The sequence below is a fragment of the Carlito syrichta genome, unplaced genomic scaffold (genome assembly GCF_000164805.1).
Source record: "Carlito syrichta isolate Samal-C Ts95f unplaced genomic scaffold, Tarsius_syrichta-2.0.1 Scaffold306742, whole genome shotgun sequence".
Taxonomy (NCBI): Eukaryota; Metazoa; Chordata; class Mammalia; order Primates; family Tarsiidae; genus Carlito; species Carlito syrichta.
In genome coordinates this window covers 43,755-57,907 of record NW_007250838.1, presented here as the reverse complement: position 1 = coordinate 57,907, position 14,153 = coordinate 43,755, and the positions used below count along the sequence as shown (strand labels likewise).

General features: G+C 40.5%; 1 protein-coding gene across 1 annotated transcript in view; it reads right to left on the bottom strand.

The window, feature by feature from the left end:
- Positions 1–14,153, bottom strand: part of SYNE2 (spectrin repeat containing nuclear envelope protein 2) — a 317,000-nt gene that overhangs the window by 268,251 nt on the left and 34,596 nt on the right. The window contains exons 6-8 of the mRNA XM_008063321.2: positions 13,396–13,577; positions 9,179–9,375; positions 1,861–1,961 (exon numbers count right to left, since the gene is read on the bottom strand). Of these exons, the coding sequence (XP_008061512.1) occupies positions 1,861–1,961; positions 9,179–9,375; positions 13,396–13,577 (480 nt within the window). The remainder of the gene's footprint in view (positions 1–1,860; positions 1,962–9,178; positions 9,376–13,395; positions 13,578–14,153) is intronic.

Below are 14,153 nucleotides of genomic sequence, written 5' to 3'. Positions count from 1 at the left end.
CCGCTCCCGGCCACCGCAGCCTCGACCTGCTGGGCTCCGGCGATCCTTTCACCTCAGCCTTCCAAGTAGCCAGAACTACAGGCACGTGCTACCATGCCCAGCTAATTTTTGATTTATTATAGAGACGCGGTCTCACCAAGTTGGCCAAGGCAATCCACTCGCCTTGGCCTCCCAAAGTGCTGGGATTACAGGCTGAGCCACCGAGCCCAGTCAGAAGTTATATCTTATTTCCATTCTTTTTTTTTTTTGAGTCATGGTCTCACTCTGTTGCTCAGGCTGGAGTGCAGTGGCATGATCACGATGATCACAGCTCACAGCAGCCTCAACCTAGGTTCAGGCAATCCTTCCACCTCAGCCTTCCGAACGGCTGGGACCACAGACATGCACCACCGTACCCAGCTAATTTCCATTATTTTTTAACCTTCATTTGCTTTTTTTTTCCCCATTAAGCAAACGTGTTCCTTATGTTTTTGCATTCAATTTCATGGGCAGTTGAATTTTTAATTTTATTTTTTAATACAAAAATTAATTAGAAATGAGTAGCTCCTCAGTAGGCGAGAAAAAAGTGAACTGAATTGTAAGCCTGCGGCCCAGCTTGAGTCTTTCTTCCAGAGTCAGCAACAATCTGGCTTATTGCCTCAAACATAACAGCTGGAAAAACACAGGCTCCATTTGTCAGGCAGAATGCATGTAAACATGTCTGAGAAAGTTTCAAATAAATTAAAAATAATATTCAGAAACATTTTACTAAATTTACAGCACTCATTTATCTTCATAAAAGCAGAATAAGAGTTTTCTTTCAGCTAAGCAATTTTTATGAAATTTCCACCCATATTTTGTGTAATTGACTGAAAGCAAAAGGGAAAAAATTGAATAATCAAACAGCAATCTAATAGTGATTCATGAGTATCTCAACAAATGGATTAACCTCAGAATACAACGTTTCCACTTATGTGAGTTACACAATTCCATTTATATAAAGCTAAAGAACAGGCAAAATGGAAATGTGCTTAAAATTAGATGATGGTGAAGGTTATATAATCATGGAAACATACTCAAAACCACTGAAATGAACCCTTTAGATTAATTTCATAGTATATAAACATATTTCATATATAAAGGTAATAAAAATTACATTAGATAAAAATTTGATATCTCTGGAACTTCTTAAAAGCCAACTTAACTTAATTTGTCTTATGTAGGACCTATCTAGAAATTGTTTTGGGCATGGTGGCTCATGCCTGTAATCCCAACATTTCAGGAGGCTAAGGCTGGAGGATGGCTTGAGCCCAGGAGTTTGAGACCAGCCTGAGAAACACAGTGAGACCTCTTCTCTACAAAAAAACTTTTTGAATTAGCCAGGCGTGGTGGCACAAATCTGTAGCCCCAGCAATTAGGAAAGCTGAGGCCAAAGGATTGCCTGAACCCAGGAGGTCAAGGCTGTAGTGAGCCATGATCATGCCACTGCACTCCAGCCTGGGTGACGGAGTGAGACCCTGACTCAAAAATAAATAAGTAAAATAAAAGCTGTTTTAGATAATTTGGCAAAGTTCAACAAATTATCTCTTTTAGCTTAAAAATAGAACAGGCAGCCAGGCACAGTGGTTCAAGCCTGTAATCCCAGCACTTTGGGAGGCAGAGGCGAGAGGACTGCCAGAGCCCAAGGTTCAAGACCAGCCTGGGCAATTTGGCAAGACCTTGTCTCTATAATAAATCAAAAAAGTAGCCAGGCATGGTGGTGCATGTCTGTAGTTCCTGCTACTTGGAAGGTTAAGGCAGAAGGATCACCTGAGTCCAGCAGGTCGAGGGACCTAGTAGGGTACAGCAACATGAGCTTGATTTGGGCTTACAAAGACATACCAGAGCTTCATCTCCAGTCCTGGGGGCATCCTTGGAATATTGCAGAAATTGTGCCACATAGGTCATGATGGACTTCTCATCAGGGTTCATGACATCCACATCTGCAAGACATACCACTCTGTCAATTAGCTGTAGACATGTCCCAGCACTTCGGGAGGCTGAGGCAGGAGGATTGCTTGAGCCCAGGACTTCAAGACTAGCCTGGTGGGCAACAAAGCGAGACCTCGTCTCTACAAAAAATAGATACATTAGCCAAGCATGGTGATGTATGCCTGTAGTCCCAGCTACACAGGAAGCTGAGGTAGGGGAATCACTTGAGCCCAGGAGATCGAGGCTGTGGTGAACTGTGATTGTGCCACTGCACTCCAGCGTGGACGACAGAGTGAAACCTTGTCTCAGGAAAAAAAAATTAGATATGGTTTACTATAATGGATACTCAAGGACAGGCTATGCCACAGACAATGCCATTTGGTTCACAAACTCTCCAAGAGAACCAAAGTTGTCAATAACCCATGAGCTCTCTGTTCACTCACCCTTGCTCTATGAAGGTGTGGCAGGTAAGAGCTTAGATCTACAGTCAGACAGATGTGGGGTGAATCCTGGCACTAATACAGACACAGTCTTAGCTTCCTAATAATAAGGTGTTACTACGGGAGTTGTATGTATGAAAGCATAAGTAGTCAGGAGGGTGGAGAGGAGAAAATAAAGTATTCCTCTTTCTGGAAACATAGGGCAGAAGTTCCTCCAGGAGTGGACATACAGCTCCTGAAATCATTCCTGACACATTGGTCTTGACATGTGTGCAATAAAGCAGTTCCAAGACTTGGAAGACTTGCCCAAGACATCCAGAAGTTACTCATTTATTCATGGAACCCATAAACGTACTGAGAGCCCTCTATGGGTCAGGCTTTGTACGTTTGGAGAGTCCATGATGAAATAAGTTTGCAAAATGCAGTTTTCTGGGCATATAATAAATGAAGTAAATCATAAAATTAAAAAGAAGGGGATGCGATATTTCATAGACAAAATGAACATATCACTTGGGGGTGTCTCTTGTTACACTGCCAAAACATACAACGAAGATGACTGAAAAGGTGATTTCTATTTATTAATTCAGTTAACTTAATGGAACAAATACTTTTAGAATACCAAAAAATGTGGGTCACAGACAGGGGCTACAAAGCGATGTAAGGTATAGTCCTTGCTCCAGGGAATCTATGTCTCATCTTTTATTTATTTAACAGGTAGATGCCTTAAGACAATATCAAGGAGCTTATGGCTGGAGAAAAACAAATAACAAACAAATACAACACACTATGCAAACTTTTATGAGTGTGTTTGCTAGACCCAATAAGTGCTGTAAGTCAGCTGAGGTGAAAGTGATTTAAATCCATATACAAATAATATAATTCAAGGTAGCAAACATATAAAAGCTAGCAATAAAAAGCTGGAGGTGGGATTTCAATATAAAGAAAGGATTTTCCGAAGAGTTGAGCTAGCTATCTTTGACTGAAAAAGGGGTCACCACCAAGAAATACACAAAATAATGATACTTAACTCAATATTCCCTTATAAAAACTTTCCATTATATATGAGGCCATGCATGATGATTAAAAGTGTTCATAGCCGGGCTCGGTGGCTCAGCCTGTAATCCCGCGCCTTTGGGAGGCTGAGGTGAGTAGATTGCCTGAGCCCGTGGGTTCGAGACCCGCCTGGGCAGCGAAACCTCATCTCTACAATAAATTAAAAAATCAGCCGGAAATGGTAGCGCATGCCTGTAATTCCGGCTACTTGGAAGGCTGAGGCGGAAGGATCGCCGGAGCCCAGCAGGTCGAGGCTGCGGTGGCCGGGAGCGGCCACTGCACTCCAGTCTGGGCGACAGAGTGAGACTCCAACTCAAAAAAAAAAAAAGAAAAAAAAAGTGTTCATAAAATTATGTCAAAGGATAGCTATCTTTATTCAGATATGACTATGATATTTGTTTTTGCATAAGTAATCATGATGCATTTCATATTTTGGGGCAATTACTTAAGCCACTTATAATGAATTATAGGCAATCATTCAGACAGTAGAAACTTGCTTTTATTATAGTGTCTGTTCCATTAGTTGCTTAATAATTTGCACAAACTAAAATAGAGAAAATATTTTATACTAATAATAAAGATTTGGAGAATCACAATATGAGGTAAGTATTTTTAAAGGACAGCAACTAGAATTAGAAAATTGGAGCAAAACATGGGGAAAAAATGAAGAAGAAGAAAAAGATAATGAAGAGCCAAAAAGGAAAGAGAAAGAGAAAAAAGAAGGAGAAAAAAGGAAGGGAAGAAAGACCAGAAAGAGTAAAAAGGTAACAATAAAAATTAATAATAACTGACATGAAACCAGACCAATGCCCAAAATATAGAAATATGGCTGTAAGCTCAAATACAAGTTCTAAGTTCATATTAGGCTAACTGTGAGTTTAGAAAGCCCACCTAATACAACACGTCTGAAAAAAACTGAAGCAAAGAGTACATCCAGCACCCACATAGTGGTTTCTAATGGTATTCTCCAATGAAAGGAACCAGAGCTCCTTGGAGAAATGGCCAATTCTAATACTGGGGCAGGAAACAAATATACAAGATGAGCCTGCAGCAGCCTGTCCTGTTAGAAAGGGAGGAAGCCTCAGAAGCAAACAAGAAAACCCCATGTGGACAGGGCTATATCAAAGGAGACCAGGCGCTAATTGAAAGAACTCCTAATGGCCAACACTTTGAGCTTAAAAAAAAATTTTTTTTAAATTTAATCATTAAAATAAACAAAGCAGTATTGGATTACAAGTGAAAGTATAAAATAAAATATCAATAAGCCCATGCTGATATAAATAAATAACTGAATAAGTAAGTAAATGGGGGTCAGGCTCGGTGGCTCAGCCTGTAATCCCGTGCCTTTGGGAGGCTGAGGTGAGTGGATTGCCTGAGCCCGCGGGTTCGAGACCCGCCTGGGCAGCGAGACCTCATCTCTACAATAAATCAAAAATCAGCCGGGGTGGTAGCGCGCGCCTGTAATTCCGGCTACTCGGAAGCCTGAGGCGGAAGGATCACCGGAGCCCAGCAGGTCGAGGCTGCGGTGGCCAGGAGCGGCCACTGCACTCCAGTCTGAGCGACAGAGTGAGACTCCAACTCAAAAAAAAAAAAAAACAAGTAAGTAAATGGGGAACAGTGGACAGATCTCCTGTAAGGAAGTCATTTCAAATAACTGCTGTAGATAGATAATCTGCCATCAAGGAGGGTGAGCATAACTCTCCTAAGTGTGGGCTGCGCGTGGAGATTTCCTTCTGAGGGTACAGTCATAGAAAAAAGAGGGAAAAAAGAGGAACTTTACAGTGGAGAACCTGACAAACATTAGCTCAGCCAGGTGATCAAGGTCAGCATCAACAGAGATAAATCACATGGATAGTACACACTCTTAAAATGATGTGATAAGAACGCACTTGATCTCCAAGGTCTTCCTCCCAAGAGTATGTAATAAAGGAACATCCTACAAAATACCTAACCAGTAATCCTCAAAACTATCAAGGTCATAAGCAAACAAAAAAGTCTGAGAAACTGTCACAGTCAAGAAAAGACTAAGGAGACACGACAATTAAATGTAATGTGATGGCCAGGCGTGGTGGCTCATGCCTATAATCCCAGCACTTTAGGAGGCCAAGGTGAGGGGATTGCCTGAGGCCACGGGTTCGAGACCCACCTGGGAAACTTGGTGAGACCTCGTCTCTATAATAAATTTAAAAATTAGCCAGGTGTGGTGGTACGTGCCTATAGTTCCAGCTACTTGGAAGGCTGAGGCAGGATCACCTGAGCCCAGCAGGTCAAGGCTGTGGTGAGCCATGATTGTGCCACTGCACTCTAGCCCGGGCAACAGAGTGAGTTTCTGAATTAAAAAAAAAAGAAGAAAAGAAAGGGAATGAAGTACTAAGTCATTATACAACATGGATGAAACTTAGCGACATTATTAAAGAAGCCAGTCACGCCGGGCATACCATACTGGCTCATACTTGTAATCCCAGCAATTTTTTTTTTTGAGTCGGAGTCTCACTCTGTTGCCCAGACGGGAGTGCAGTGGCCGCTCCCGGCCACCGCAGCCTCGACCTGCTGGGCTCCAGTGATCCTTCCGCCTCAGCCTTCCAAGTAGCTGGAATTACAGGCATGTGCTACCACGCCCGGCTGATTTTTTTTTTTAATTGTACAGATGAGGTCTCGCTGCCCAGGCAGGTCTCGAACCCGCGGGCTCAGGCAATCCACTCACCTCAGCCACGGGATTTACAGGCTGAGCCACCGAGCCCGGCTGAATCCCAGTACTTTAGGAGGCCAAAGCAGGAGGGTCATTTGAGGCCTAGAGTTGAAAACCAGCCTCAACTAAAAGCAAGAACATGTATCTACAAAAAATTAAAATATTATTTGGGCGCAGTGGTGTACAACTGTAGTCCCAAGCTACACAAGAGGCTATGGGAGGATCACTGGAGCCCAGGAGTTCAAGGCTGAAGTGAGCTATGATCACACCACTGCACTCCAGTCTGGGTAACAGAGCAATACCCTGTCTCTAAAAAAAAATCCCCAAAGACCATATATTGTGTGATTCCATTTATGTGAAATGTATAGAAGGGTCAACTCTATGAAGACAGAAGGTAGGGAGGTGTGGGGAGGTTGGGAGGAAATGTGGAGCATCTGTAACAGTCACAGGGTTTCTTTGTGGAATGACAAAAATGTTCTGGAATTGACTGTGATAATGATTGCATAATTTTGTGAAGACAGTTCTCCCTTGGCATCCATGGAATATTGGTTCCAGGACTCATTCCCGGGTTACTTATAACACTTAATACAATGTAAATGCTAGATAAATGTTGTTATACTGTATTGTTTAGGAAACAATGATCAAAAAAAAGGTACATGTTCAGTATAGATGCTTTTTTTACAAAAATATTTTTTTGATCCATAGTTTGTTGAATCCACAGATGTGGAATCCATGGATATGGAGGGATGACTGTACCTTCAAAACCATTGGGCTGTATACTTACATGGGTAAACTGCATGGCATATGAATTATATCTCAATAAATCTGTTTAAAGCCAAAAAGGTTAAATGGCAAATCCAGTCACTTGGCCAGACGTGTGCCAGAGCCAGTCAACTACAGTGTAAGACAGCTTATTGCTAAATGTTTTGTTAGTTGTTAAAAGCAGTCATCATCAAAAATTAAATTAACTAAATTATATTAAAATTATACTTTATTTATAAATTATATTTCACTTACATTTGTGTGTGTTTATATTATTATATCAATTTATATTTGTATAAGACATTTAATATATTATATTTCATTTATTTAAACAAGCTTAATTACACATTTAATTATATTATATTAAAAGCAAAGGCAATAAATATGCAAAACTCATCATTTCCCAGGCATTTTATATTTTACTCTTATCTATGCTCTGGGGATTACTTATGTCCATTGTAAATAACACACACTGGTGTGCTGTTGCACATCTTTTTCCAACTCTGTGTTCAGTGCCTTCACACTGGTAGCTTGAAGTCAGTCCTATTGGTAGCATTTACGCCATAGGAATCTGAAATGAACTCGACTTTGTTGTTTCTTGACTGCTTTATAATATACCATCGCTTGAAGACTGTTCTCATAACTGAACAAAAACTACATAATCTAAACAGAGCAAAGTTACAAGAAATAAATGTATTTAAATGAAAAAAAGCGATGGAGAAATTATTAATAATGCAGACAAATCTTAAAAGTATGTCCATAGCTGTTAATTTGTGAGTAGTATAAAAAGTTGAGGCGATATTCTTCCAGTATCGGATTTAGCAAAGAAGTCTCTCATGTCTTTGAAGAATGAGTGAAGTCCTGACGTACCTCTTTGTTATTCCACATACTTATTAACATAAAGGAAACTATAAATCAACATTTATGTTAGAACTATCCTTGTTCAACAAATACAACCCTAAGTTGATTACGGACGGATACAAGAGCATGGCAAAAATTTTAAAAAGCATCTTGTTGGAATTTACAATAAAACTATATGGAATTTATACTAAAGCACATTATAAATTGTATTATTATTGTAAATTCTTATTTTGGTATTATTATTACTGCAAGTTCTGTGCTACACATTCTTTATATCAGTACATTTTATAACAGACATGCATAAATGTGCATGTGTTTCATTGTTTTGGAGAGTCGTCCATTAAATATGTATATACACAGCCCTAATTAGAGAGCTGAGCTAGAATACATATGTACTTGGCCTAAAGCAAGACCTCATCTCAAAAACAAAAACAAAAACTTGTTCGCTGATCCTATGCCTTTATTATGACTTTAATTTTTTAATAGCTTTGTTTGCATTATTAAACAACACAATCAAAATGCTTTTGAGAAAGAATTACTTTTTTTTTGTTTTTTTGAGTCAGTCTCACTCTATCACCCAGGCTAAAGTACAGTGGCATAATCACGGCTCACTCAGCCTCAACCCCCTGGACTCAGGCAATCCTTCCATCTCAGCCTCCAGGGTAGCTGGAACTAAAGGCGTGTGCCACCAAGCCCAGCAAATTTTTTATTTTCTGTAGAGACAAGGTCTGACTGTATTGCCCAGGCTCATTTCAGACTTCTGGCCTCAAGCAATCCTCCTGCCTCAACCTCTCAAAGTGCTGGGATTACAGGCATGAGCCACTGTACCCAGCCTCAAAATTACATTCTTTTAATCTTAATTTTATGAAGTTAAAATAAATTGCAATTTGATGAAGTTTTCTATTTAAAAAAACCAGCTTTGGGGATTTTGTTATGAACAGTCCAGCACAACTCATTGCACCGAATCGATGGGCAAAGCTTGGCCAACCACACAGGAAGAAACAGGGAGAGCTGTAGTCTCTGTTCTCACCAAGGCTCAGCCTTCACCAGGAGGAGGGAGTGGAATGGGGAGACACAAATAACTTTAATTCAGGACTCAGAAAAACATCTTATACAAGAGATTTAGAACAGAATAATAGAATCAAGAACACACTACAGAACACAATAGAAGAAAATTGAGACAAAGGCTCAAATTATTCCCAAAAGCAGCAATGTTTGCATTTACTTGTGGTCTCCCCATAATTACCGAAGTTAACTAATTGGTAGAAATTCTTAGTTTCATAAAATTCAATAAAGAGTTTAAGTGAAAACTTCCAGGACTAAAATATAATACTGTTATATTTCCTTACATAGAGATACTGTCTTCAAATCACCTTCATGCTAAACTGTAAAGATTGTTTTAAAAAGAAAGAAGCTTCTTTACCTTCTGGCTCCAGCAATTTGGGGATTTTCATTTCTTGTTCTGCGACTCTGAAGGCCTCTTTTAGATTGTCCTTGTTGGATCTATGCGTCACACTCTTCACGTCAATCAGGTCTGGTCGCAAGGCATGAATGATAGCCAAAAACGCCACCCCGTTTCTCCAGCTTGACTTAAAATCTGTCACACTGACAGACTCAAACCTGTCACAAAAGGACAACATGGTAAATACAATTAAAAATAATATATGAAACACTTCCACTCTATTCAACAATAACTAAAATTCAGTGACTCAAATATATGCTATAAACCACTCTAAGATAAAAGTTTTCGTTTAATCTTATGATCACATTAAAGGGAAATGCCAAGTGTGATAAAACTCAAAATATCCACAGCATATTTGTTCTCAAAATGTGCATCAGTATCACCTGGGCATGCAGGTGTTAGAAATGCAAACTCTCAGGCTTGACCCCATACCTACTAAATCAAACTGTGGAGTTGGGCCTGAAACCCATGTTTCTAAAAGCCCTCTAGGCAAAAAGGATACTTGCTCAAGATTGATATTCTTCTTTTAACCACGTATTGGCTCAAAACCACCTTTAGATCCCTACATATAGTGAAGGCCCTTCATTGGAGGAAATAGTTTCCTTTCTTTTTCAGTGGGAGAAAGATACTCAGTCATACACTGTATCAAATCAATGACCAGTAGCTCACTGGATAGATAGTCTTTGTCACTCCTCTGCTTAAAACCTGTCATTTGGTCAGATTCTATCTTGTAATCCCAGCACTTTGGAAGGCCGAGGTGAGTGGATTGCCTGAGCTGGTGGGTTTGAGACCAGCCCGGGCAACTTGGTGAGACCACATCTCTATAAAAAAAAACAACAACAACAAAAAAAAACCTGTCATCACAGATGAACAAATTATGTGGTAATAATAAACACAATGGAATATTATGCAGCCTTAGAAAGTAAGGAAAGGCTGACACATGCTAAAAATAGATGAACTTAAAAAAACACTGTACTGAGTGAAATGAGCCAGGTACAACAGGACAAATACCATGATACCACACATATGAAGTACTTAGAGTATTCAAATTCATAGAGACAGAAAAGCAGAATGCCAGTTGCCAGGGGCTGAGGGAGGGGGTGGTGGGGAATTATGGTTTATTGGGTGCAGAGTTGCAGTTTCACAAAATGAAAAAAGTCCCGGCGTTGAACAGTTGGTGATGGTAGCAAAACAATGTGAATGTACTCAGTATCACTGAACTAACTGTACACATAAAAATGGTCAAAATGGTAAGTCTTCTGTATATTCTATCACAATTTAAACAAAACTATAAATATAAACGCCATTAGCTGGCCACTGTATTCAGAATACCACCCCTCACTCTGGCCATCAAGGTCCTGTGTGATTTGGCCCCGACCACGCCTCCCATTCTTAAATCTCCACTCTTGCAGTGTTGCAGCCACACCACCTCATTCTTGTTTCCCACAGACACTCTCTTGGTCACTGTGCTTGGAGGCTCCTTCTCACAGATCTTTGTATATCTGAAGCCCCCTCCTTCAGAACTCACTTCCAAGTCTCCTCTGCAGCAAGACCCTCCTTGACCACCTGCACCGAGAATGTCCAAGTTTTTGGCTTCCCTGGCTGCACTGAATAAAGAGGAATTGTCTTGGGCCTCACGTATATTACATAACACAGTTGGTATATATACATAATAAGACTTTTTAAAATATATCTTTTGTTATAAAGTTTAGAAAAATGAGAACAATATAAAACTAGTGGGAAATTTGACCTTGTTTTTGTAAAACTAATCAATCAGTTCTGGGTTGATGGAAGTAGTCCCAATTTTTAGTGAGCTCTTAAGGTGCTCATCAGAAATGTTTGTTCAAGTTTTGCTCTTTGTGTGCTTCATCATTGAAAACAGCTGATCACAAACTTATGTGCTGCCAAAAAGTGATGTCATGAATAAGGCGTGATTGTGGACTTCAAAAACGGAACCACGCATGGGGTCACGAAGAAACTAAATGCTAAAAAACACAAGATGCAGAAAGATTGTATGGGGCCCATCACTAGCTGTTCTGGGTTGCATGTGGCCCATGGGCCGCAGCTTGGACATGCCTGACCTACACCAAAGGAGACAGTCACCCTGCCCTCCATCTTCCTGACCTATCATAAGTCCTTCCTAATCTTGCTGCCAACTGTAATTCTATTTCTTCATCTGCTTTCCCCACTAGGATGTGGACCTTTGAGGGCAAACGCCTGGCCCTTCTCGTGCACTACAGTAGACTGACCCCGGAGATGCTGCCTGGCATAAAAGAGGGGCTTCATATACATATTTTTTAAATTGCACAACCACTATTCTCTGTTGATCAAGATCAGTAAAAGATTATAAAAGATTATAGTTGCTAGATATTCCAGAACTATAGTTTCTTTAAACATTCCTTAAAAAGCTTGAAGACATTCAATGCACTATTTTAAGGTATGAATCAAATGATAAAAGCTACTCAGGAAATAGTCTACTCCTAATGGCCTGGGTTTCCTGTTTATTTTGAAAAAAATATTTCAACTATGACTGTAATAAACTGCCTAGTCATCAATGATTTTTGTGTTGTTTAGCAAATACACATGTGGTGCCTACTGTGTCTAGAAACTGTTTTTTAAGCTTTAAAAAACTAAGTCTTAGCTGGACACAGTGGCTCATATCTGTAAGTCCAGCACTTTGGGAGGCCGAGGTGGGAGAATTGCTTGAGCTCAGGAGTTCAAGACCAGCCTAGGTAACATAGAGAACTCGCCTCTACAAAAAATGAAATAAAAATAAAATAATAATAATAATAATAATAATAAGCCAGGCATAGTCCCAGCTACTTGGGAGGCTGAGGCATAAAGATTGTCAGAGCTCAGAAGGTTGAGGCTGTGGTGAGCCATGATGGTGCTACTGTACTCCAGCCTGGATGACAGAGTGAGAACAAACTCAAAAAATAAATTAGGTCTTATATTACACACAACAACTTTATGATATATTATTGTTGTTCATGTTTTATGATTCAAGAAACTGAAATTAAACGGGATCTTAGCCTCTCATTAGGAAGGACTTACTCAGAAATCCTTCATCTGAAAGGGCTTAGCAACATATTCATGCCTCTGTTTACACAAGAACACTATGCTGTGACAAGGAATGCCTTTTGAATGCTACAAAGGCTACAGTCCTTCTAGTAGAGAGATTGCCTGCATCTAAATTCCTTATTTTTCCTAAACCCCATCTCAGTCATTGGTTAAAATAGAAAAGTAAATGCCTCCCAAGAGCAGAAAACATCTTTATTTGTAGAAAAGAAATTATGAGAACTATCTTCCCTTCATTATTCCCACTTTGTTTTTTTCTTTTTGAGTCGAACTCTCACTCTGTCATCCAGGCTGTGGCCACTATAGCCTTGACCTGCTGGGCCCAGTTGGTCCTTCTGCCTCAGCCTTCTAAGTAGCTGGCGCACCACCACGTCCAGCTAATTTTTTTGTTTTTTAAGTTGTAGAGACAAGGTCTCACCAAGCTGCCTAAGCTGATCTTGAACCCCTGGGCTCAGGCAATCCTCTCACCTCTGCCTCCCAAAATGCTGTGATTACAGGTATGAGCCACCGTGCCCAGCCCATTATCCCTACTTTAAAAAAAAAAGCATGCTCTCTTGTCTCTTTCTTTCCTAATTGAGCTGAGTTTCTAGACAATGAGATCTGAGGTCTCTTAAGGTAATCATATACAGCTCCAAAATATCCTTTTATGTATTTGTTACTTAGTCACTCATTTGTTAATTCATTCATTCAAAACACATTTATGGAGCACTTGCCATGAACTCATATTATGCTAGGTCATGTATAGTCAATTTAGATATAGTCCTGTCTTTTAAAGAGCTCATATTGTGGTGAAACTTTTAAAACCTAAACCCACCTTTCAGATGCATCAGGGAATTGTACCTAGAGCAAAGGATATGTAAGCACCACTTTATTTCCATGTAGTCATGGGCTACCTAAACACAGCAGGTGGAGGTGAGCTGTTTACCCAGTGATACTACCTTCTGGCCTTCGAAACCAAAGTGGCTGAGCTCACAGATCCACATTTGGAAGATTCACTGGGAGGAAAGCGGATGGTAGGAATGTTCTTGTATGAGAGGGAGGTGTGTGGGTGGAAAGTCGGCTTCCTTGTATGCCTCCTCTGGTCACAACAAGCTACTTACGTGGCACACTGCTCCTGAGCCCACAGAAGAAGAGCCTTCTTTGCAGACATCTGCCATCTTGCTTGGGCTCTGGAGCATTTTTTAGCTGGAGGACTTGAGGTAGGAGATGAGTCAACCACACTCACAGCCTCCAGGGATGTCTGATTGTAATCACAAGAAAGAGTCCGGGCAAGCTCCTCAATCTACGGAAGGCATAGTAATAGTTAACTTAGACGGAAGCAGAAGTTACCAGCATTGGGACAAAATAAGACCTGAAAAGTATCTTATGACAGTCACATTCTACTCCTGGTGAAGTGAACACTGGACAAACCCTTGAAGAATAGCATTTGCCATCTGGCTGCACTTTGGCTTTTTTTCCAGTCTGGCCTTGGGTGGCTCCTTTCCCTCACCCAGGGATGCATCCCACATTGAGAGCGAGCATCTACTTGTCCCTCTAAAGGGTTAACAGAGCGCGTCCCTGGAGCTCAGTACCTGTCAAACTAAATTGAACTGAACTAAATTGAGTTCCCAGTCTGGAGTATCTGTAGAGACTGGATTAACTGAAATACATTCGTTAAAAACAAATGGCCAAGCACAGTAGCTCATGCCTGTAATTCCAACACTCTGGAAGGCCGAGGCAGGAGAATTGCTTGAGTTCAGGAGTTGAAGAACAGCCTGGGCAACATAGCAAGACCTCGTTTCTACAAAAAATAAAAAATTAGCCAGGCATGGTAGCATGCGTCAGTTACTCAGGAGGCTAAAGTGGAGGGATCATCTGG